Source organism: Porites lutea, chromosome 10 (assembly GCF_958299795.1).
Source record: "Porites lutea chromosome 10, jaPorLute2.1, whole genome shotgun sequence".
Taxonomy (NCBI): domain Eukaryota; kingdom Metazoa; phylum Cnidaria; class Anthozoa; order Scleractinia; family Poritidae; genus Porites; species Porites lutea.
Genome location: NC_133210.1, coordinates 29,813,383 through 29,837,317, shown reverse-complemented (window position 1 = coordinate 29,837,317; position 23,935 = coordinate 29,813,383). Strand labels below are relative to the sequence as shown.

The 23,935-nt window shown below is 39.0% G+C and overlaps 1 protein-coding gene and 1 long non-coding RNA gene across 4 annotated transcripts in view; both read left to right on the top strand.

Annotated features, from left to right (window-relative positions):
* LOC140951127 (uncharacterized) overlaps positions 1–20,250 on the top strand; it is a 104,467-nt gene extending 84,217 nt beyond the window's left edge. The window contains exons 2-5 of one of the 3 annotated variants that reach the window (XR_012167250.1): positions 16,807–16,946; positions 18,729–18,825; positions 19,116–19,148; positions 20,132–20,250. This is a non-coding gene — a long non-coding RNA (uncharacterized lncRNA). Of the gene's footprint in view, positions 1–16,806; positions 16,947–17,534; positions 17,799–18,217; positions 18,564–18,728; positions 18,826–19,115; positions 19,149–20,131 lie in introns of those variants that run through there. The other 2 variants (XR_012167249.1, XR_012167251.1) reach the window with 2 other exon arrangements.
* LOC140950375 (uncharacterized) lies at positions 298–12,478 on the top strand. Its single transcript, XM_073399587.1, has 6 exons — positions 298–2,917; positions 7,946–8,062; positions 8,725–8,818; positions 9,011–9,267; positions 10,450–10,558; positions 11,143–12,478. The coding sequence occupies exons 1-6, from the start codon at positions 719–721 to the stop codon at positions 12,045–12,047; spliced, it is 3,681 nt and encodes a 1,226-aa protein (XP_073255688.1). The 5' UTR covers positions 298–718; the 3' UTR covers positions 12,048–12,478.
* Positions 20,251–23,935: the final 3,685 nt, after the last annotated feature.

Genomic DNA, 23,935 nt, shown 5'->3' with positions numbered 1-23,935 from the left:
TATTTATCTTCTTATTTATGAGTAATTTTAAACTACTCATTAGGGGCCGACCATTTAACTCTTGAGGGAGAGGGTGGGTGATTTTTAAAAAAAATTTTCTCCAAGCGCTTGTCGGAGGAAAAAAATTACATGCAGCACAAATGTAATAGAAAGCTTATGGGAAAAAAAAGGGAAAAAATGTCCTGCCCACCAGATTGCTAGAAACAAAAATTCTTGATGACCAGTAATCACCCATTCCACCCCCACCCCCTCAAGAGTTAAATGGTCTGCTCCTTAAATACCTTTCTTTGAATAACACACGCTGTAGTTCCATTGTATTGTTACTTCAAATTGAATTTTCCTTTGTTACAAACCCACTTATCACATTACTGTGCACTCAAAAGCAATGGAAGAGAAAATCTGATTCAATAAATTTATATCACAACATACTCTAAATTTAAAAGTTACACCAACAGCGATGAAAAAAACTATAATCTTGTAATGATTCTTGAGACAAAGCTAAGACTTCCAAAATATATGCTCCCTTGAAGGCAGAAAAGAATCTTTTTGGATTAACTTAGGTGAAACCGAATTAAAGACCCTCCATGAAAAACAGACTTATATAAGCGCATTAAGAAAAAGTTAAAAATTCAGAAAATTTCGTTGAATAATTTGACACTTTTGTCAAAAGTCTTCTTAAAACTGTAGAAAATTTAAATAGTTTAGATTCATAGTTCGCATGACTTCAGATTACCATACAAATAAAACAAATCTAGCTCCCAAGACATCCTCACAATTTAGTTCATGTTGCCTCCTAGGTATCGGCAAGACTGTTTTTACGCAAAAAGTCACTTTCGACTGGTCCCAACAGACATTTCCACAAACATTAGGAGCGTTTGATCTTGTCCTTCTGGTAAGATTACGGGACATTTCTGATCTCCAAGATGTTCCGTCCATTTTGGCGGCTTCCAGAGCGCTGGCCAGTGATGGCACAGTTTCTGTCGACAACCTGTATAACTACGTTCGTCGCCATCAAGAAAAAGTCTTGCTTATCTTGGATGGTTACGATGAGTATGTTTACACTGCTGGAAACCAATCGCCTGTCCTTGAAATCTGGAATGAAAACCAGTTAAGCAATTGCTGTGTTGTAATAACTTCAAGGGAAATGAAAGCTGAGACGTTGAGAAGTTCTGGTGATGCTGTTTTCAAGATAGACGGCTTCAATTATTGGCGCCAAGAAGAGTTCGCTGGTAGATTTTTAAAAGATGATGAAGATGTTGAAAAGTTTTTCGAATACCTGGAGCAGCAAGACCTAAGAAAACTAGCACAAATTCCTCTTCTTCTTCTAATTATGTGTCTACTCTGGAAGGGGAAAGATCGCAACGCACTGCCAAAGAAACGCGCAGATATCTTCCCTCAGTTCGTGAAGACTTTGTTTCATCACATGGGTGAAAAACAGTCTGCTGAATCGGTGTTTAACATTGAGGATTACTCAGAAGAATTATATGTATTAGGGCGCTCGGCCTTTGAAGCTCTCATCAACGATTGCCTGTATATCCCGAGAAGTGAATTACCTAACTACGATCTGATCAAGAGGTTGATTGAAGTGGGCCTTTTTCAAGTTTTGAATATGTCAAGTTTGAATCCTGAAAAAGGTGTGTATTTCATTCATAAATCCCTACAAGAATACTTCGCGGGAAGTTTCCTGAAAGAAGAGCTGATATTATCTAAAAAGAATAAAATTACAAATTCCCTGTCAAAACTGGACTCGGTTGAAACGATCCTCAAAATGAATGAAGTGTTGAAATTTGCTGGTGAGCTGTCAGAAGAAGCCGCGCGCGAGATTGTGATTCACCTGATGAAAATGGCGGCGAACGAAGAAGGACTCACGAAGTACACCTTCGACAGCGAAGCACCCTCAGAGGAGGATTTTTCAGAAGACCAAAGAAATTTTCTAACACTCTGTACACAGTTGTTTTTCTACTGTTCAGCTGAGACAAAAAGAAACCTCTTTCCTACATTTCTTTCCTCTTTCAGAGGAGTTCTTTTAATTGAAGCGCCAGACCAGCTAAATGATCTTGTGAAAGAAAAGTTAGTTAAAACTACCGTAAACGTAAATTACGTTTTTTTCACCTATAACAAAGAGTATACAGAGCAAGACTATAAAAACTTGATAATTTTATCTGAACAATTAAAGGCTTTCATTGTTTGTTGTTCAGGAGAAAAGAAAGCATCAGAATTTTTAAGCAACTTTACATGGCGTCGAGTTGATGAATTTTTCCTAAAGAAAGAAGAAAACAACACTCACCTGTATTTTATGAAAATTATAAAATCAAAAGATGACGGTATTCCATTTCTTCCATGTAAAATGATTAAGGCGCTAATAAGTAAACAAGAGACAACAAAGAAGACAAACATGAATGTTGATGAGTCAAGTGAAGAGAGCAGCAGCAGCTGTTGTTCAAAGCGTCATGGTCTCTCCAGGGTTCGGAGGATTGATGCTCAGTATGTGAACAGGTCAGAAGTGGAAGAGCTGAGTGAGATCATGCCGTTTATCACCGCTCCACACAGGATAAACGTTGTGGGTGAAGACGGTGAAGTGTGCGATGCTGAGGTAACAGAGTCTCTGCTGAGGAGGATCCCAATAACACACAAACTGAAGCAATTAACACTCCAAAGTATCAATGTAACATCATCACCTGCTGTGGAGTTCATCAACAGTTTATTTGAAAAAGCTCCAAACTTGGAGGTGCTTTTCATGTCAGGCAATCCTCTTCTGGGTGCAGGAGTCGACAGCTTGATTCAACATCTCAGCTGCGCTCCTCACCTGAAGAAACTGTGGCTTTACGATGTGAAGATGACTCCACAGCAGGTGAAGGATCTGACATCAGCCTTCAAGCAGCACGGCAACATCACTTGGGTGCAGTCAAACTACCACGTAAGTTTTCCAATTTAATCGCAATTTGTTTCTTTATTCTTTGTTTACAGTTTATTTCTACTCAGCTCTTGCCTTTCGCCATTTTCCTTTCTTTGTCATTTTTATAATCGACAAAACACGAGATTTACTTTTGAAATCAAATCACAGACTTTAGCAGATTCAAAGTATCGTTTCAAATTCATTCCTTTCAATTGATTGAACTAAATTCAAAACAATGTTTTAACCGAGAACAAGTAAATTAATCTGAAGGTGTCTGCACTGTGCAAAATAATGGATTAGCGAGCAGATATGAAATTTCTCTTCGAGTCTGGTTCAACTCGATGTGAGCTCACTTATAACAAACACTGTGCAACATAACAGAACAAAAAAATTCCAGAATATTATAAATTTCTGAATCAATTTTAATTCATTACTTTTTATAAAATGATGAAGAACAAGTGTAAAGTCAAAATATGTTCAGTTCATGTTCAATTCAAACAAATAATTTGCAAAGTAAGAGAAAGAAAGGTTAACTTACAGTTTTACTTTTATCGCTAAGGTTTCCTAAAATCAGTCAAACTCAAGAAAAGTTTGTTTGAGAGTCCAGAAAACGAAGAAGTCTTTTCACAGCCTGGTGTCCTTTTCTTTGAGTGTTCTTGCGTGTCCTTTCATAAATGAGGGTAATGACAATCTGCGAGCCATGCGAGTCATACGAGCCATATGTGCGAGCCATCAAAAATTTTGAAAATTGGAAAAAAAATGTAATTCATACTAGGGAGCACAATTAAAATCGGTTTTTACTCACTGTTTATCTCTGTTTTCCCTCGCTCGATCGATCGATCGTAGGCGCCATCTTGTTTTTGAAATCATCTAACTCGCGCCAGTCTCTGCTCTTTGAATGCTTCTCTCTTGAGTCTGGGTCGAGGTTGAATGACTCTGTGTCGCTCTTCTGAATCTCTCTACGGACATCACGCTGTTGACAGTAAGAAATAAGCGTTGACAGGCCTCGAGATAATGTGAAACTTGACCTCGAGAGTCTGCTTGAACAGTGGTTCTCTTTCGTTTTTCTCTCGCGCGAAGGTTACTAGCACTACACAGTGCAAGACGCGTAGCATTCTAGACTTTGACTGAGTAAATCTTGTTTTTGCCGCGCTAAGTCTTATATTAAGAGGTCATGAAGCAGGTTTGTTACATGCATACTGAGTAATCATTTCCTGTGGTTTATGCTTCTGTACTAGGTGTCCCTGACAGGATTTGATTTCAGATGCAGTTGTTAAGCGTTTTATATCCTTTGACCTCTGTTTATTACGGCTGAATAAAGATTTTAGTTTTTTTGGTTTTCTCCGAAATGACTGTATCTGAATAAATACATGCATGCATGCAAGTTTCTTTGTCCGTGAATCTGATTATGTGATTATTATGTTAGCTCATTACTCCCATTGTTTGTATCTCGTACTTTTCGCTACGGGAGAGGGGAGAGGCAAGACTACGAAAAGAAAGACTGCAAAGGCGATCGTGTCGGTGTTTTTCAGTGGCTCGCAAGGCTCGCACGTTTGGCTCGCATGGCTCGCACGTTTGGCTCACTGGCTCGCACATTGGCCACACTCCATAAATGACCTCGATCGCTCAGTAGCGTAGGTTTTTTTGGATAACTTTCCACAAAACAGACAATTCCTCCGAGACACTTTTGTTCAAATTTAACGCCATACATTTTATCATAGGTAATTGCACTCCACTATGGTATTAACTGTCAAATTTTGTCGGCGACATGTTTTTCCAGCTTGACGACAAACACTATGGCGTTAGCAAAGGGCGTCGATAAAACCAGGAACATGGAACATCCCGGAACATTCCGGAACATTCCGGAACATCCCGGAACAAGAAAAAATTAAAATAATTTTCATGAAAAAAAAAATAAAATAAAAATAATAATAAAATGATTTTTGTAAAAATTAATAAGAACGTAAAATAACAAAAAAAAAAACGAAAAATAATGAAATTAAATAATCAAGAAAAAGAAACTGGCATCCTCTCTGAGTAAAGTCTGAGTATGAGCAAACAATGTTTTGTCGCAACAAATTAAAATTTGTTGGGCGAGTGAGGGTTCATACAAATGACAGTAATGAGTGAAGGCTTGCTTCTAAATTCAAATATATTAAAGTGAGTCTCGAGGAGGGGGTTTTCAAGCTTTCCTCACACAACCACCTCTTGTAATTGTTTGCCATGAGTTAATCATTTGGCGGTTATCCATTAACGGTTCTGCGATGGTCTGAAATGTCGGTGCAGTATTTCATGTCAAGCCAAGTCGGTCGAATGAACTCATGTCAAGCCAACATATAGTCTCCTTATACGCTGTGGCTATATGGCCGGTAACCGGTCAAGGTTTTCAAAATACTAAATGGCCGGCAGTTCTATATTCTCAGTAAATTTCACAAAATCGAAAGATTCCCGCCGGTTTTGCGCAAAGGCCGCATGAAAGGTCATGACGTCAAACGTCGCCTGTCACGCCACGCTTTGGACAGAAAACAGTAACGAACATCCAAAGACTCGTGCGACCAACAAAAATAATGATATAGAAATCCCACAAAACCGGCTGGTTTGATCAGGATCACGACATGTTATAGTTTAGATTAGCTGGAATCTTTCGATTTTGTGAAATTTACTGAGAATATAGAACTGCCGGCCATTTAGTCACCATTTAGTATTTTGAAAACCTTGACCGGTTACCGGCCATATAGCCACAGCGCAAAACGCTTATATATAACCGACATTTGCTTACTTGAGTTGCTTTGCTTCACTTTGACATGAATTACTCACAGACTAGGCGTGTCTGTAAACTTAAGAAGAGTATAGGGGCTCCTGTCTTTGGATTTTAGTGGACAATACTCACATTCGTAGTAGTTTCTATACTGTTTACAGTCAGCATGATATTTCAGACGTCTCCTCGAGTCGCAAGAGGAGTTTGCGGGGAGACGACTAAAATTCAGGCTCACTGATAACAGTTAGAAACTACCGCTGCGCTACCACTGCCGCTGCAACTATTCTGCGGCGAATGTGAATGTTTAATTTAATTATCCAAGTCCAAAGCGACGAGCCCCTAAGCTCTTCTTACGGTCGCAAAGCCGTAAATTGATAACCGTTAAACCGCATGGCAAACATTTACAAGAGGTGGCTGTGTGAGGAAAGCTTGAAAGCCCCCTCCTCGCGACCCATTTTAATATATTTTGAATTTAGAAGCAAGCATTCACTCATTACTGTCATTTGAATGGACCCTCACTCGCCCCAAAAATTCATTGCGATAAAATATTGTTTTCTCATACTCGGAGATGACACCAGTTTCTTTTTCTTTATTTCTTTCTTTGTTTCTTTATTTTTCGTTTTTATGTTATGTTATTTTGTTATAAGAAATTTTTGCAAAAATTGTTTTTTATCTATTGTACTTTTTATTATTAATATTATTTATTATTATTATTATTATTGTTATTATTACTAATATTTTTATTTTCATAAAAAAATATTTTAATTTTTTCATGTTCCGGGATGTTCCGGAATGTTCCGGCATGTTCCATGTTCCGGGTTTTATCGACGGCCGTTAGCAAATCCTGCGTCGCTTTGTGTCTTCAATTAATAAGTTTTTTTCCTGCTAGCCTCCACAAATCCTTTTACAAATTCCGGAAATTCCAGAGTAAATAACCCGAATATTTCTCTCACTCACGTTTTTACGTTGTTTTCTAATTCTTTTTACAATTCCCGTCCATCTTGAGCATTTTTGCGTTGAATTTTTTCTTTGAAGAACAACCACAGGTAGCCCAAGCTCAAAATATGAGCATCGGCGAGCATCGGCATTGTTGCTTAACATTCAAAATATAAGGATTTGTATGGGAAAAAAACCTATCGTTTCTGTAACCTACGAAAATGAAAGGATTTCAATAAAAAACAGCTTACCTTACTTAAAATGTGTGTTACATCTCTCTTGTGTGGTCCACGGGCCGATTTATGGCCGTTTTATGGGTTTTTATGTAAACGGTTTTCTCTCTATATAAAGGTTTACCCTTGGTATAATCCTAATATTTTGAATGTTACGCAACAATGCCGATGCTCGCCAATGCTCATATTTCGAGCTTGGGCTACCTGTGGAACAACTGAAGTGAACAGCAAACTACAAAATGAACAAACTGTCATTCAAAGTGGCCTGAGAGAAGGCTAGTGACGTGGTAACAGCTGATTGGTTAAATTTAAGCACATGAAATATTCCTGTCAATCACGATATGCTACGTGGTACATTTTCCCGCCTTTTGTTTGCGTGAAGCGCCAGCATTCCCGCCTTTCCATTTATTTTTCTGTCCGCACCTGTGACCCTGCATTAGAAAAAGGAAACTACTTTCTGTTCAAAGTGAGTATTTCTAAAATACCTTTCGCCACCAAAAATTACTTTCTCTGTCTGATTGCTCTTGCTTTTCTTGTTTCTAATTAAATCATCATGGGTGGAAAAAAAAAAAAATCAGAAATATTAGGTTTGGTAGAGAAAATTGAAGGTCAATCATTGATTATTAAAAACTGTCTGTCCCCTTTTTAAACTTTTGGGAGTTCACATGATCGTGTGTTTCAGACCTTTTTTCCTCCGATAATTGAAAGAAACAACAACACTTGGAGTTTACACTTAATGTAAAGCTAGCCAGGGCATTTATTCCACATATGTACCGTTACCACCCTCTCCTCCCCAGCCCATTTTGAACCCCCTCTTCAGTGATCTGAAGGAGTTTTTCATTCTATTATATTAGAGAAGCGACTCTTTCTTTTTTTTGTAATTTGGGTAAGTTTCCGCAGCGACCGCTTGACAAAGAGCTGGCGCAATAGAGATTTGACTGTATTTTAATACAGTCTGTACATTCATTGCACCCGCGTAGTCTGAACATGCTGATAATAGAGTTTTCACCTTTATATTGTTTCTCGTTTCCTCTGGTCACGTTTTAATAAAAAGAAAACTAAGTTTACGCCTGAAAACCTTACATTTAATGTTTGCTTTATGGTCGACATTTCATGTTTCAGGAGCTCAAGGGCGATCCCCAGCCTGAACACGAGTGGCCATCAGAGGACTATTGGAAAGAGCGGTACCCTCACCTCTTTCCTGATTCTTCATCTGGATTAGGGGACGATCAGGAGCAGGTGGGTCATAGAAATAAGGTCAAAAGAAGGCATAGTTTTGACATGAGGTTTGTTTTTGAAATTCATTTCAGTTTACTCCTTGTAGTTTTAATCAACACTTTGTACAAGATTTACTTAACAAAGGTTATTCTTCAACTTTCATTGATTGCAAGTGAAGGTCTGTTTTTCTGTTCCTTGATCATTGGACATGTGAATTGCATTCAAAGTAACCGGCACCGTCGTTTTGCTCATCAGCGTCGCGGGTTGTCAGTCCCAATGTCTCTTCCGGCGTGTTTCATTAGATTAAAAACCCCCTCGTTTGGTTTAAATTTTCTTCATAAGGTGTACTACTGAGTTTTCAAGTCTTACTTTATGAATTTGAACGTTATTTTTCTTGATATTCAAGATTTTATTTACATTCTATCAACGAGACACGAACTTAGATGTTGGGTTTACGTCACGTAGCGTGAGGCTTGCCTAAAAAATTAAATTGACTAAAACGCGTAGCATTAATTCTTGTTGCAATTGATCTGACTAGTCAGTATAACATCACCAGTTTGACCTGGTTTGGGACTGAGATTCTGTCTCTTTGTGGTCTGTTTTCACAACTAACTGAACAGATTCTTTTTACTCGACCATGTTATAAGTTTATGACCTCTTGTTGTCTTCTACGACCTGTACAGATTCTGGAAGAGACTTACCCCAGTGTTCACGCGCCATTCGTGGCTCACGATCCCGACACCGTAGGAACATTCCCAGTGCCTCCCGATCCTACTGGTAAGGTTTCAACTTCCCTATTTTTGATTAGCTTTTTTGAACAGTTCGCAGCACCAATGTGACGTTTTACACAAGTCCATTGCGGTCAAACGTCACTTAACTCTCATCTCATCTCATTTATGAGTGAATGAACTCATCAGGAGCGGGAGTGTTTCTTGTGGGATTCTAATTTCTACCTTTTACTTTCTACAGCCGGTGTGGTTTTAGCGGAAGCTCCGACTCCTGCAGTGCATGGATCCAACCACGGTCAGACATCCTTCAGTTTGTACCTCCCTCCTCATGTTGATTCACAGCATCTTTCTTCCCCTGATATCCACACCCATCATCACAACACCCCGTCCACCATCTTTACACCTGGAAGGTCCTGGAGATATCCCCACCTTAGTGGATCTGGCCTGTCTACAGTTACACAGGGCGAGTCCCATTTGGAATGTTTGTCCGTTAATGAGGTAATGGATCTGGATTCAGAGAGCTTTTCTCAAACATTATAATTAAACAGTGGTTAGGATTTGTCTTTACTGAGACGCCTGCTAGGTAAGAAAGTTGTTGATAAGTTGAACTTTAAGTCCTTCGCTGTTCTGCAAGAGTTATTCTCGTGACGAAGGTTTTAAGGAGATTTGTCAGACAGTGTTCATCTTCACTATCATTCCCCTAATGATAACCTGGTACCAGGTTCCATGGTTGGGGAAAGGGGCGAATACAACGGAGCACAAAAAATCGACGAGGAAAGCAAGCCGAGCGGGGGACTGGGGAGAAAAAAAGCGGCTGAACGGGGCTGAAAATTTTTAAGGGAAGACATTAAAGAAAAACGCTACGGCGGACTCTACCACGGCAACCGGAAGTAATTTTGTGAAAATCATGGGTAAATCCTTCTACATCGGAAGCAGTAGTCTGGCATAGTACAATAGACACACTACACCCCTATTTTCCTTTCATGGGAAACTAAGTTATGGGACGAAACTGCGAATGCTACGACACTAGGCATGCCGAGTAATGAGAGTTTGCGACGTCCACCGCCACTAGGGAAGGTGGGAGGGGGGGGGAGGGACCTCAAGGTTACTTCCACTGAAATCAGTTGAACTGGCCAGGAGGCGGGAAAATGCAAAGAGAAGGCAGTGTTGCATCATGCCACTAGCGCGCAAACGCGACATGACGGAATTTAAAGGAGTTTCTTATTTCCCGCGTTACGGGATTATTATGTATGCAGCGAGAATAGTTAAATTTTGACTACTCACTTAACCTGTGTAGAACAGTTGTTGTAATATAGAAGAAGAAAAAAACGCGGCGCCGGAGATTCGCTGAAAAAAAGCATAAAATAATATTGAGGGTTCATTTGAAGAAGGCCCTATTTAGCCGATCACAAAAGAGGAGTCACGGTCGAGCGGAAAGTGCTCCACACTCAGTCCCGGGCTTGGCGCTCGACTTTGTCTTCTTCCTTAGCGCTCGGCTAAACAGGGAACTTTTAAAAAGCAACGACGACGGCGACGTCAAGAGAATGGCAATCAAAACAACCACTTTGCACGTGCATCACGCTTTTTTATACATTTTACGTTTGAAGCAAATAGTTATTGCTTGACAGTCGTATGAGGTTATCAGCTTTTTTTCTTTCTTGTCTCCTCTCAAATCCACAGACTGCTGCAGCGTTGCAGAGGAACACTCGCCTCAGTACTCACGATTCACCGCTCCTTGTTTACGGTCAAGAAACCGTAAGGCCAATTCCATTGCCTCACTATCGTGCTGGTAAGGTTTCCTTTTTTTGTTTACTCCTGTCAAAACTACAACAAAATTCTACAATTGAATAAACGCCGTGAAAGATTTAAGCACTAATATGACAATGTTTAAGGAGTTCCGGCGCTTGAAGTTCTTATTTTCCCTGTCGAAAAATAGGCAAATCCCAGTTCGCGTTTTTTGCCTTCCAAGGCTTTCTTACTGCCGAAAGTTTGCGTTTTTATTGACCCAGACGAGAGAGGAAGGGTTATTTCATGGTCAAAAGAGATTATTTCTTCTAGCGGGACAACCGCGGGAAATCACGAGCTAGCCAGGATAGGATTCGGTATATTTTGCCCGCTCGCGAATTCAGTCGTATTACAGAAAGCCTAATAAAATAAAAAAGGCGTAAAATGGCACCTTTTTTCTCGTCTGTAATCGTTACTTTTCCGATTGTTTATTTCCTCATGTTTTGTTTTGGCAAAGTATGCTATATTGCACCGTGAAAAGAGGGTTTGTAACATTGGAAAAGGACGAAATCTAGTTTATGACTTAGTGGCTTTCGCTGTATCATCATATACTTGTGGAATTCTAATTCCTTCTGTTGTTCCCTTTAGCGGAAGTTCCTATTTCTGTGGCGCATGGATTCAGTGAAGACACATCACTGTTCAGCACCCACCATCACAGCGCCCCATCCACCATCTTTACCCCTGGAAGGTCCTTGGGTAGCGAACCGTATCCCTGTGGTTCTGGTATGTCTACCTTCACACATCCGCCTGAAATGCAGGGATTTTGTTCCCCTTATGAAACGCTGAGAAGACCACTGCATGGATTACAACCACAAACTGCAATTCCATCGGCGTTTAATCTTAGCGGTTTGGGTGTGTCTACAATCACTCACCCGCTAAGAATCCAAGAAGCGCCAAGACCGTCACTCCATGGATTGCAACACCAAAGTACGATTCTAGATGTTCCGAATCTTGCTGGTTATGGTTTATCAACCGACACCCTCCAACCACAAATCCCAGAATTACGTGCCTCGTATGGAACGCCTAGTCCGTCACTACATGAATTGCAACCGCACCATACATTTGCAGACGCTTCTTATCTTAGTGGTTGTGGCCTGTCTACAGTCACCCACCTACCAGGTATCTCCGGACGTTCTTCCCCGTTTGGAACAATAAGACCGCCACAGTATGAGCTGCAACCGCAAAGTGTAATTCCATCTGATCCGCATCTTAGTGATCCTGCTACGTCTTCAGTCACACACCCGTCAGTAATCCGATTTCCCTTGTATGGAACCCAAAGACCCCAACTGTATGGACCGCAGCTGCAAACTGTAATTCCAGGCGATCCGCATCGTAGTGGTCCCTTTGCGTCTTCCCTCACACAACGGCCAGTAATTCCCAGACGTTTTTCTTCGTATGGAACGCTGAGATCACATCCGCCTAGTTCCCAAAGTAGAATTTCATTTATGAGCGGGCGGGAGCAAAATGCGGACGATGAAACTGATAGGCCTTAAGCAACATTCCTAAAGTGTACCCTTTTGGACAGTGTAATATTGTATAAATTTCCAAAGCTATGCCGCATTACAATAGATTTGTAGCGTGGTTATCACTGTAAATAAATTTGAACTGTAAGACACGAAGATATGTGTAATTCTGCTGTGCAATGTGGCAGCAAAAAAGCTCAATCCTTTGGCGTGGATGAATCAACAATAGAATATCTAGCTAAAATGACGACGGCGATCTCCCCGAGTTTTCCTGAGGGGAGGGGCGTCTGTACACGGGCCACGTCCCTTGCGGCGCGGAGCGAGGAGAATCAACCATACGACCTTGTACATATATTCATTACAATCTGTATATAAATTCTCTTTTTCACTGTTTTTTAAATATCTTGTGTATTTTATTTTTGGAAATAATTGAGTGAACGTTTTGGACACAGACAAAGAAACTCTAATTTTGCCTTGTTATTTGTACCGTTTTTTTTTTCTAACTGTATTCAACGCTATAGGATCATTTCCTCGAAGTGGCCGGAATTAAAAGAGAATTGGCTGCATTTTACGCTATCGAAAAACCCAGCTTTTTGAAAATAATGTTCTCTTAATTGGAAATGCACTTTACCTGTCCAGACAAAATAGGAGATTTTGGACAACAATGACATTATGTTCCCACACAGGATAAGAAAACCTTGCTTCCGCTTGGAGCTACTTAGCCTTTTGTTAACATTTAAAAAACTTGTGTAAGTTAAACTGGCCATTTTTTTCTTTCAGGATAATTTTGTCATCTTACTTAATGCGACGAGGAGGGCTATTACTTCCGGTCTTGAACATCGCCAGCGTTAAATGAATGAACCATGGGCTGAACAGTGGTTAACAAAGCATCTCATTGGGGAGGGGTGCTTTATAACAGTGGCGGATCCAGACCTTCAGATAAGGGGGGGGGGGGTCATCCAGACTCTGAGATAAGGGGGGGCCTGGTCTCCAAAAAATATATTTTTTCGGCCCTTTAGGCCACATTTTGGTCAAAATATAAGGGGAGGGTCCGAACCCCCCCCCGGGGGCCCTCCCCTGGATCCACCACTGTATTATATTGCTGCAAGCCCCCAGGCAAGCAGCACACTAATCTTTGGGCTTCCTGTGGTTTCTTAGGTGTCCTGTCGTTATTTAGACTTTATAATCTGGATTGATGTTTGTCAGGATCATTCTTAGCAAGTATGTCCAGAGGTGTCATCATAACTTTATTTTATATCATACACCATCATTGCATCATTCTAATTGCACTAAGTTTAGCGCATTATTGTGCATACAAACAGATACAAAATATTTTTGTATGACTGTAGTAAATTCTGTAAAACCTTGACCTAAATAACCTTAATGAGCGGTTTTTATGTGCATTGTTTTGCACTATTAGGGAGTTACAATATTAAAGATTAGATCAAGGTTTTACAGAGTTAACAGTCATACAAAAATAACTGAAACTGTCTGTTAAAGCAGTACAACTGTGAAGAAACTTATTACTTAAATACTTGCTGTATATATTACAGAAGTTTCACCATCCCTATTTGAAAAATCTACGACTATGTGGCTGACTTTTTGTCGCAGTTGTTTTGTTTAGTATTATTTTCCTTTGTATCTTTGTCTATCACTATAAATTATCTTACATATGTTCACAAGACCCATATTTGAGGGGATATAAAATTTGAACCAAAACATTCGTATCCAAGTGTCTGTCCACTATGATTCAAAACCAGTGGTGTTATCAGTGTTACATGTTAACCAACTTGAAACTAAGACAAATCGAAACTTCTTCCATGGTCAGTTCTTCTGTTATTTCAGGAGTGTCGGAGGTGCTTAAGAGTGACGCGTGGAGGCCAATAATAAAGAATGACGCACCTAATAAAAAAAATAAAAAAATGACCTGTCAACCTTTACTATTGGAGGGCATATAATTTATAAAACACAGTTATAACCGTAAATTAAATTCAATGTGTGGCCATTCAAATACAAGCTACTGAGTGGTACTTTCCTGTGGCATTGTTTACGACACTGTACAGGGCGATTCTAACTTTTGAGTCTGAGAATGGCAAGAACGAATGAAAACTCTTCTGCAGTCCTTGAGCCATGCCCTTGGGGTAGGTCAAGTGATGGCTCAAACTTTAAAGAAGTTAAGAATTCGCCACTTCCAAGTTCCAAAAATCCTCACTTTCAAAATGAAGCCAAGTGCACAACCTTTCTTGCAAAGAGATTTATCTGCGTGAGGTTGAAAAATCATTTCCATATCAAATGCTAAGCACTTAACCTTGTTTTAATACAGCGGCCTGGGGGAACTTGAAGCCTATTACCACATACTATAACCGCCTTTAGTTTAGACAAAATTTTACTAAAGAGAGAAATATGAAAACTTACAACATTCTTACTCACCTATAATCCAAAACACTGTTGATCCTGCAGAGGCCAAAATAAAGAGAGGAAGGCTGATCAAAATTACAAGACCATACTGCTCCACTCGACTCAATTCACGACCTATTGGGCCACAAAATAAATTACACCAACTACAAAACTTTCATTAAATTATTATATTTCACATTTCAAAACTTGTGTTACTACCTCCCATCAGCCTGACCTCAAGGTATCCCCACACCAGCCCTGGAACACAACCGATCCAGCCAAACCGCCCTCCAAATTTTACTCCTGAAGTTTAACCAAATTTTAGGAATTTTAGAGAAGGAGTTACAGTTAATTTTTTAGCCTAAGGTTTACAGAAAAGATCAAACAGACATACTTTTTACTCAGCGAGGGTTGCTGATCGACCCATACAGAAGAGCAGGAATTTTCTTGTATTATCCAGAAGATTGCAAGGTAATTTAGGCGAGTTGCTAAGATTACAGAAACTATATAATACTTAAATACTAAGAAAAACTAAGTTAAACTGCGAAAGGGACTATAAACTTGCAAGGTCGAGCTCCTTGAGTCTACGTTTAAAACTGCGGTAACTATCAATATTTCTTAAATTATTTGGAATAGTGTTCCATTGTCGGGCAGCCTGGTATCTCCATGACTTGATCCCATACTTTGTTGAATTTACTTTAGGTAACTTTAAAATAGCATCACCACGTAAATTATAATTGGACTCGTGCCGTCAATAACTCGGAAATACTTGTAGGTATGTTTTCATTCCCAATTGCAAGTCTTTGATTTGCTAATGCGCTATATCCATTTTTAACAACTAGTGTCTCATAAGTAGAGATTTTGTCCTGATAAACGAAGCGGAGTGCCCGCTCGTTCAGTATTATGATAGCCCTTATCATATCTGGTAGAGTTTTATTAGTAGGAGGTAAAATTACTGGGTGGCACGTAAATTTACTTCCAAAGTTGGGAAATTACGGATTCAATAGCAATCCTTGTTTATGGTGCAGTTGAGGCTAGTTTCTGATGTATCGCTCTTTTTGTGTGGCTAGTAAAAATAATTTTCCTCATGCATATCTCGTGGAGCACTTCAAGTGCACGTTCTAAAGGAGGGAGGAGTAAGAGAGAGTTGTTTCTTTCCTTTCGCTCTCTCCCCTCCCCGTTTAACTTCTCTCTTTTTCTTTCCCCAGAAAAGCTTGATACTCAGGCTAGAGCGTCAGTCACAAAAACGATCAGGAGAGGAGAAGGGGAAAATATCTGCTACTATCCCCCCCCCCCCCCACAAAAGAGGCTAAAAATAGATGGGCTAATACGGCCTACGTGCTTTATCCAAAGTTTGCATGGGACGTAATGGTTAGGGAAAAAACGTATTTTGGACCAAATCCTCCTTTATGAACTGTTCTTTACCCAGGTAGCATGGGAATGGCTAAAAAAAGAGATTTCCAACACTAAGGACATAATTTTCTACTTATTGGACGTAATTAAGCATTAAAAATTTTAAAGCAGCCTTTTTGTTTTTTTGCGCATGCGCATAAGTCAATTTTTCCAACCTATTTCAATTTTTTTTCTCGATCCCTTCTTTTTTCATTTGCCTTTCTTTTTATAGCCAGTTTTGTTGCCCACTTTATCGTCTTTCGTTCTCACGATGTTTTGGTTCCCTTTGTTTCCAACAAAGAGAGAAATTTAATCTGTAAAGGGTAGTCGGGTAAATAGCAAAATTGGCACTGGATTTTTTCCCCTGATCCAGGTCTACTAAAGATCCGGCGGACCCTCGCTGGTTTGTCGTTGAGGTTTTGCCTCCACAAGTATTTTTCCCCAAATGTTGCTTGTTTTTTTGTCTGTAACTCTGTCAGGATTTTTCAAAATGTGCTAAATGAGGTATCAGCGGAAAGCTCCATGGTTGCTGATTTTGCTTATTACCACTTCAATACCTTAAGTGGAAAGCTTAATTGCTCCAGGACAAATAGTATGCAAAGGTCCATATCATGCACCAAAACGACTAAAGCGGACGACAAAGGTTATAGTGAGCTGAAACTAGTTGACCTACAATTGTACTCGACAAAACAATAGCTGATTTGTTGCATGACCAAGCCATTAAAATATATTATAATATGGCTTTGTTTATGAGTGTTTGTGAAAAGAGAATCTACCGCCCCCACCGGATACTCATAAAGGTATAGTAGAGGGTAAATGTTCTTGTTTTTCCGAGAAAGATTCGATATAACTTTCTGTTCAAAGTCCAATTTCTCCCGATTTACCTAGCTTATACTAAAAGGTTTGTAACATGAAAGAATTCTTTCCACATAAAAACAGATGCCTTGTTACCAATACTAAGCTGAACAGCTTTCGACAATGATCTTTTGTTCCTTTGAAGCAAGATATCGCGTGATCAATAGCCTTTTCAAGTGCCTCATTCCCAGACGTGGACGTCATTGATCATTAAGTAGCCGCACCCTGATCGATCGCCCCTCATCTTCTGAAGCAAACATCTTACTTTCCAGCTCTCAAAAACAGGTTTGTTTGTTTGGATTTGACACATTCACATATAACTAGGCGGTGTGTAGCAGTCTTTGCAAAGAAAGTCAATTTTGTGTTTATAAACTGTCTACATATCCTTTCCATACTCAGTGATCATGCATGCATTGCAAGATCATTTATGTGCATGCCGCTTGAAAAAGTGACGTTTTACAGTATAACTTTCACCCAGCATGAACAGAAATGATCCGCCGGAAAATGCGAGTTAGATTAGTGCGATCGAAGGGAAATGTCTGATTATCCACATCGTCAAATTTCGCTTCAATACCTCCCTTGTCTGGCGTGTTAACTTGCTGTGTAACGGGGAAGGGAAAGAGGCGTCCGTAAAGGTATTAGATTAGTACTTAATCTTCCATTTCCTGAATTTTGGATTTATTAGATCATGGGCACTTTCTATCGATAACAAAATCAGACCTTTTTTACGGCTTTTTCTGCGCACATAAATTAACAGACTTTATTAAGATGAAATATTTCGTCACTAAATAGTCCTGGACCGTTCAAGAGCTGTGAACGTGAAAGCATGAACGGTATGTACGTAAATTGTCAACAGGTCAAAAATTATCAGACTGCGGTTTCGCCTCAGGCCATTTGTCCTTAGCCTCTACAGTGTAGTGGAGTGAACCCATTGCAGCTTTACTGATTAGACTTAAATACATAGAACTGCTGTGATTCCCGGCTAACTCTGTTTCGCTAACATCGCGTGACTTCTAGGGAAGATCGCGAGTTTTCAAAGATTCTGGTGAACTATCCGATGGTATTGGACTCCACCCACTACACAATGCTATGGTTCTCTCATGCCTACAATCAGATTTTCTCTCTCAGTGTCTTCACGTATGTACACTTTATTTCAAGTTGGAAACGAATTTTCTGCGAGAAAAATGAGTAGTAAATTAAATTAACCAGTTTAGAACTGATCAACTAAATCGGCGATATAATGTCTCTTAAAATAGGTAAACCCGCAGCGTTTGCATGGAATGTCACAATGACAAAATGAAGCAAAATGGACCAGTCTACACCAAATTGCTTTGTTGTAAAGTCGCGTGATTCTGTGTAAATCGGCCAGTAGTATATTTCCTTGTCACATCAAGATTCGTAATTAAATTTGTAAATCAACATGATTTAGTTAACTCAAAGATTTTCAGTTATGATCAATTACGACACAGGAAGTATCGGGTGTCTTAAAAGGACCTTTAAAAGTATGTCATCCGCTCTATTTTTAGTCAGACTCAGCCTCCAAGCCTTGGTAAAGTTAGTTGGTTCATATCACCTAGCATTTCTCATATCCATTTAGTTCTACAAAGTCGGCAGACTTTCTGAAGCTCGACTGTCCACGTAGAAGACTTGTAAGGTGAAATATGTCGCCAGATGAATACGAAAATCGATGGTTATAAAGGGCATAAAAGCAAGCGGATATTAAACAGCGAGTCACCTAGTTTTAATGATCAGCCAAATCTCGACGCAATCCAAGGAGATAGTTCTCTCGTTCACATCAGTATTTCTTTCATTCACCTTCAGTGTCTCAGCGAATTTACAGTTTATTTCAAGCTGGAAAGGAATTCGTCAAAAAAGAGAAACCTCCTCATTGAACTCGTGAAGGTTTGATGTTAACGTCGTGTCTTGACCTTAAATACAGCAAACACAAAATATAACCAAACGAACTGATGCAGTTACAATTTGCGTAACGTTACAACCTAAACTCCTTCTATATAGAAATGGAAAATGATTTCTTCTAGGCATAATCAATGACTGCTTCTTTCATAGGAAAGAATCGCGTTAGTTGGCTCTAAGGAAAATCACCTCTGAGCTTTGTTTTCTCTTCCGACTTCACCCAAGAGTTTACCAAATCACAAGAGTCAAGGTTTGTTTTAGATTTTCATCTACTTATAGTCTAATAAATTTAGAGCTCACTTGTTTCAGGGCAGATTTTGTTTGGAGTTGTACTTTGCCCCCTTTTTGCCAGCTGCGTATTCTTGCGATCACAATGCGTATAAAAATTCTATTTCTTCGTTTAGAGCCTAACTAACCTCCTGGGTTACTTCACAACACTTAGGCTACACCTTAGAGACGCTTCGCACACTTCGTACGAATTCCTTCAAACCTCCTTTGTGTTTTTAAGCAGCTGAAATAAGTTAGTTTTTTTTCCTTTAGTTTAACGCTGTAAACATCTGCACTTGGAAAGAGGTACTTTCTACATTTTTATGGTTTTTAATAACAAAGGATAATTTAACCAGAGCAGCCTCTATAGCTGCATCCATGGAGAATCATGGCGCAATCGATCGGTGTCCTTCTGTACGCGTTTTCTGATCTTTAAAATTCTCAAATAGAAATTTAACTTTGGTTAAGTTGCCTTATGACTTTGTATAAAATTTGCCTTTTCTTAGAGCAATCGAGTGTTAAAGTAATATCAGGATTTTCACTTCTGAAATTCAAGAGAGGTTGCGTGTATGAGCGCATTATTTATAATATTTTCAATTTTCCCTTATTTTTTTATGTTTTTAGACTACAGTTCACTAGCAATGATTTCAGTGTGTTTCCTGTAATCTGCTGCATGTAGAAGTCTGCATTATCGATCAAAGTCCGTATGTTTTTTACTTTCTTGTCGATTTCTTTTGAAAACGTAAATTTTTAAGGAGTTTTTCAGGGCCGTAGCCAGTATGAGGCGAACCGAGGCACTCGCCTCGGTAAAATTTTACCAAATACTGTCGATTTTGATTTTTTTTATCAGACTGATAATATTAGAAGATTTCATACGGCTGATTTCGTACAACGGACCGTGTGTTCGCCTCGGTTGTAGTTTCTTCCTGGCTACGGCCCTGAACTCCTAACTCGATCGAGAGCAAGAGCTGGCGCGTACTTATGTAATGGTAAACCTCGTTCGAAATGAAGGCCGTTCCGTCTGACAAAAGCGTATCAGTCCGTGTCCTCAGGAGTTTAATCAATACAAACTGATTATTTCTAAGGATATAATACAGAAAAACAAGACAAAGGAACTGTACCAACTGCAGCGCTGAAATCGCGTGTTTTTGAAGGTGTGTATTCAGCTCTGAGAAATTAGAGTTGTATTCCTGCTATTCCATTTTAGAATCAACTCTACGCCTGTAATGTACAAAAACGCTCGTCATTTGTTTTGATATGAGTGAATCATGATCAACGATTTGTTTCAGAGAAAAGATAACTGCAAGGCCCTTTATACAAGCAGCACGTGACTCAAATTAAGCACCTCTGTATAAATTGTTGCCCTGCTGATCTCTGCTCCGAATTGAATTGCGTCTTCTCTCAGTCTGTATGTAGAAAAAATGCTACGCAGGCTAAAAAAATACAGGTCTGTTCTTTTCTTAAGATTCTAAATTTTTAGAAGAAGTAGCAAGTCTCAACGATGGCGATTAACCCTTCCTTCAGAATGTACCCTCAGCATTTTCCAAACAATAACCTGTTTAATATTAGAAAGTCAATTTGTTTGCTTTAGGAAACTCGTTATGAATTTTCCATCGCAGATCGGGATACAATTGGGTGATCGTGACTCTTGACTTTATTTAAGGGTTTCTAAAGAGAGCCTTTTAAAATTCGCCCCAAAACTAAAAATTATTCTGCAATCCCTCGAGCTCCACTCAGTTGAAATATTTTGCAGGTCAACCGAGCGGGCACTGGGACCATTCGAAAGATAGCTCAGTTTTCAGGAGTGTTCAGTCTTATTTCACTTGGTTTTGAAGGTAAGTCGAACCGTAGTGTTCAATAAAGTTCTAAAGAAAAATAATATGAAAGATGTTCAGGGCCTTGGTTAACATGTGCAGACTGTCTAGCAAACAATTTTAGCTGATTAATCAACTATATTCTTGCTTCCTGATCTACTATTTGTGCATGTGATATAGTGAATAAGTGACACGAAAGGCCGCGTCGGCTGTGAAAAACTTAAGCTTAATATTACTTTAGCTTTACTTTACTTCACCTTGGTAAAATCAAATGATTTTTAAATATACATGTATATGCTAGGAGTACGTGTTTGCTCTTTTACTAATATAAAGCATACCATGTATTACTTATACACAATAAACACAATTCGATATTTATTGTAATTGTGTTGAGTTTGAACATGCATAAACAAAAAAGGTAAATGATAAAGGCCTGTTTACGTGGAGATGGGGGACCCCAGATAGGTGAGATATAATTATGTGGTGGGTCACCCTACCTATCATGTAAACATGTTCAAATTAAAATGGGAGATTACCGGTATATAGACAGGTTGGTTACCCCACCTATTTAAAGCACGTTACCTCGCCTACCTGGGGTCCCCAGACCTCCATGTAAACAGGCCTATATAAGTCACTTCAAGTTAAGCTTGAGCTTATTTGTTACTGGTTTGTGCAAACCAGCTGGCCACCATCTCCATCACTGCAATGTGTGAAAATGAATTCGATGAAAGGATTTATCATTGTGACCAGAATCAACATGAGAGAGGTCTGGTCTAGCAGAAGTTAATTTTTTATAATAATAATAAAATAATCATATTGTTGCTTTTAGGCATTTAAGATTAGAAAAAAAGGATTATAAAATGCTTATTACTGTTTGCAATTCAAGTTTTAGCTCCACTGATTCAGCTTGTGCTTAAGCAGCAAAAAATATGAAGTGCTCATGCATGTGCTAGCAAAATAATTCACATTAAGGCCATTTTGATTATTTTGTGCTTTTCAAAGATAGCATATACTATACTTTATAGGGGACATAATACCACAAGTATTATTAATTTATTGAGCTGTTTACATGAAAAGGCTTCAAGTCCATGATATTTTATCAGTTTTGTAGACCAGCCCCCATTCAAGACTTCCAAAGATTCCATCTTGTGATAACCCGGCCATATGCTATGTTCATACTGGCCCATGAAAGTAAGTTAGTCTTCCTGTTGACCTCTGCTATTAATGTGTGGGTATATATATTAGATATATCTCTGAGCTAGAACGATCTGATCCAGGTTTCCACAGACCAATCCAGTCCATTCCTGATCTTTTCAACGTCCCTCATCATGTAGCAGTTACACATCAGTTTGTTGATTTCTTCTTGACAAGTTTTGTTATAAAGCTTCCACCAACTGATTAAACAGTAGCACAGACCGCAGCATTACGGCATTGCGACACTTTTTCAGGAAATGCCACACTATAATTAGCCCAAAGGGTCGCAAGGGCGCAAAGAAGGAAAAAACCCATTACAGAAATAACATATTCATATACGTACACATGCGTACATTGCCTTATAATATAAGCCAAAACTTAATTGCATGGTTATGCTGTCTTTAGAAAACACCCATCATTATCTAAGACTCACACCTGTGAAAACATTGAGTCAACTGTATGTAAAAATTGTGACCCGCTTTTCTCCGTCATGACCCCCAATTTGAGCTTTTTTATGGGTCCTGTGGACCCCGGTCTATGGAATCCTGGTAAGAACACTAGTAGCACAGCATACAACCAGTGTCAATGTCCCTCTTCTTTGTAATGGCTGATGTCAAGTGTGTCTTATTCAACTCTCATTCTAATTCTTCAGTGCAATATCTATTCTACTAAATTAAAATTAAAACAGTTTTTAGCAAGGACAGCTCGGTACGTATATTGTACATGTAAGTTGACATGCTCTTTTTTTACTTTATTATTTCAGACTAATTTTATGTCAGTCAATCTAAACATCATTATGATCATGTACCTGTAAAGTCTGCAGAAACCTTTAAAAGTCCAGGTAATTCAGATAAATTTTACAATGGTTGTCTACTTACAAGAAGTTTTAATGAATATTAATCTGTTGTAGTTAGTTTAATTCTTATCTCAGGTAATTTTTGTTTTTGTTTTGTTTTTGGGTATGGTAATGTATGGTATTGAAGTTGAAAATTTATAAAGGAAAAATAAAAATTACCCGAGATAAAAAATTAACTACAACATATCGATCCACATATAAATATATTATATTTCCTAAAGGAAAAAGTTGAGAGAATTTCCCCTTTGTTGATCTTTTTTTTAATTCTTATACAACCTTTTCTTTTGATGATGGATGGATATTTTTAGGAATAAACGGATGTTTGTTACTCTGATCTTGGATGGGTCACATAACAACTATTAGATCCTTCCTCCAATATTTGAACAGCTTAAGAAAAATGTTCGCATTTGTTTCATGTGTGTTTTGTTATTTTAAATTTACCCACTTTCTAGGGACACATTATAGAGACTCAATGGCACAGCATCAAGAACGAAAAAGAAAAGAAAGTCCTTCTTGTCAGACAGGACGAAATCATGTCCCCCCTCCTCTTAGTATTGAAGTACCTAAAATGAAAAATCTTCCAAAAGAGTCAAAACCTTGGAGTGATGTTCAAGATCAGCTTCCAGTTGACATTCTTTTGTTGACAGTGGAGGATTGTGAGTTCTTGGCGTGCTATGCGTACCTTCATAATTCCATTAAAAGCTACCACAATAACCTAGGATTTGTGTACTTTGGTACCATGGGTGAAAGTGGAGAGGAGGCGCTGAAAGTTGCTCTGATGAGATGTTCCAAAGGTGGTCCAGGTGGCTCTCAAAATGTTGTTAAAAATGCAGTGATTCCACTGAGACCCAAGGCTGTTTTTATAGTTGGCTGCTGCAGGGGTTTGAACCCCCAAGACACAAAGCTGGGGGATATAGTGGTATCCTCTAAGCTTATAACTGAAGAATTCTCAACCCCAGTGAAAAAGAATATTGGCAATCTTATCTTGTTTTCATCTGGAGGATGGGATCCACCATTAAAAGATCCACCAGCCACAGTTGAAGAAGAATTAAAAGTACATTCTGACAGCGAAATATTCAGTGGCATTAATGACCCAGTTGATGCCAAAAAATGTCGCATGAATGCAGCTGCAAAGGAAGGGGAAGGTAACATTTTGATAAATTACCAACTTCTTAACTTTATCCCTATATTATTGTATTATTTGCCCTTTTCTTTTCCCTTTTTACCGC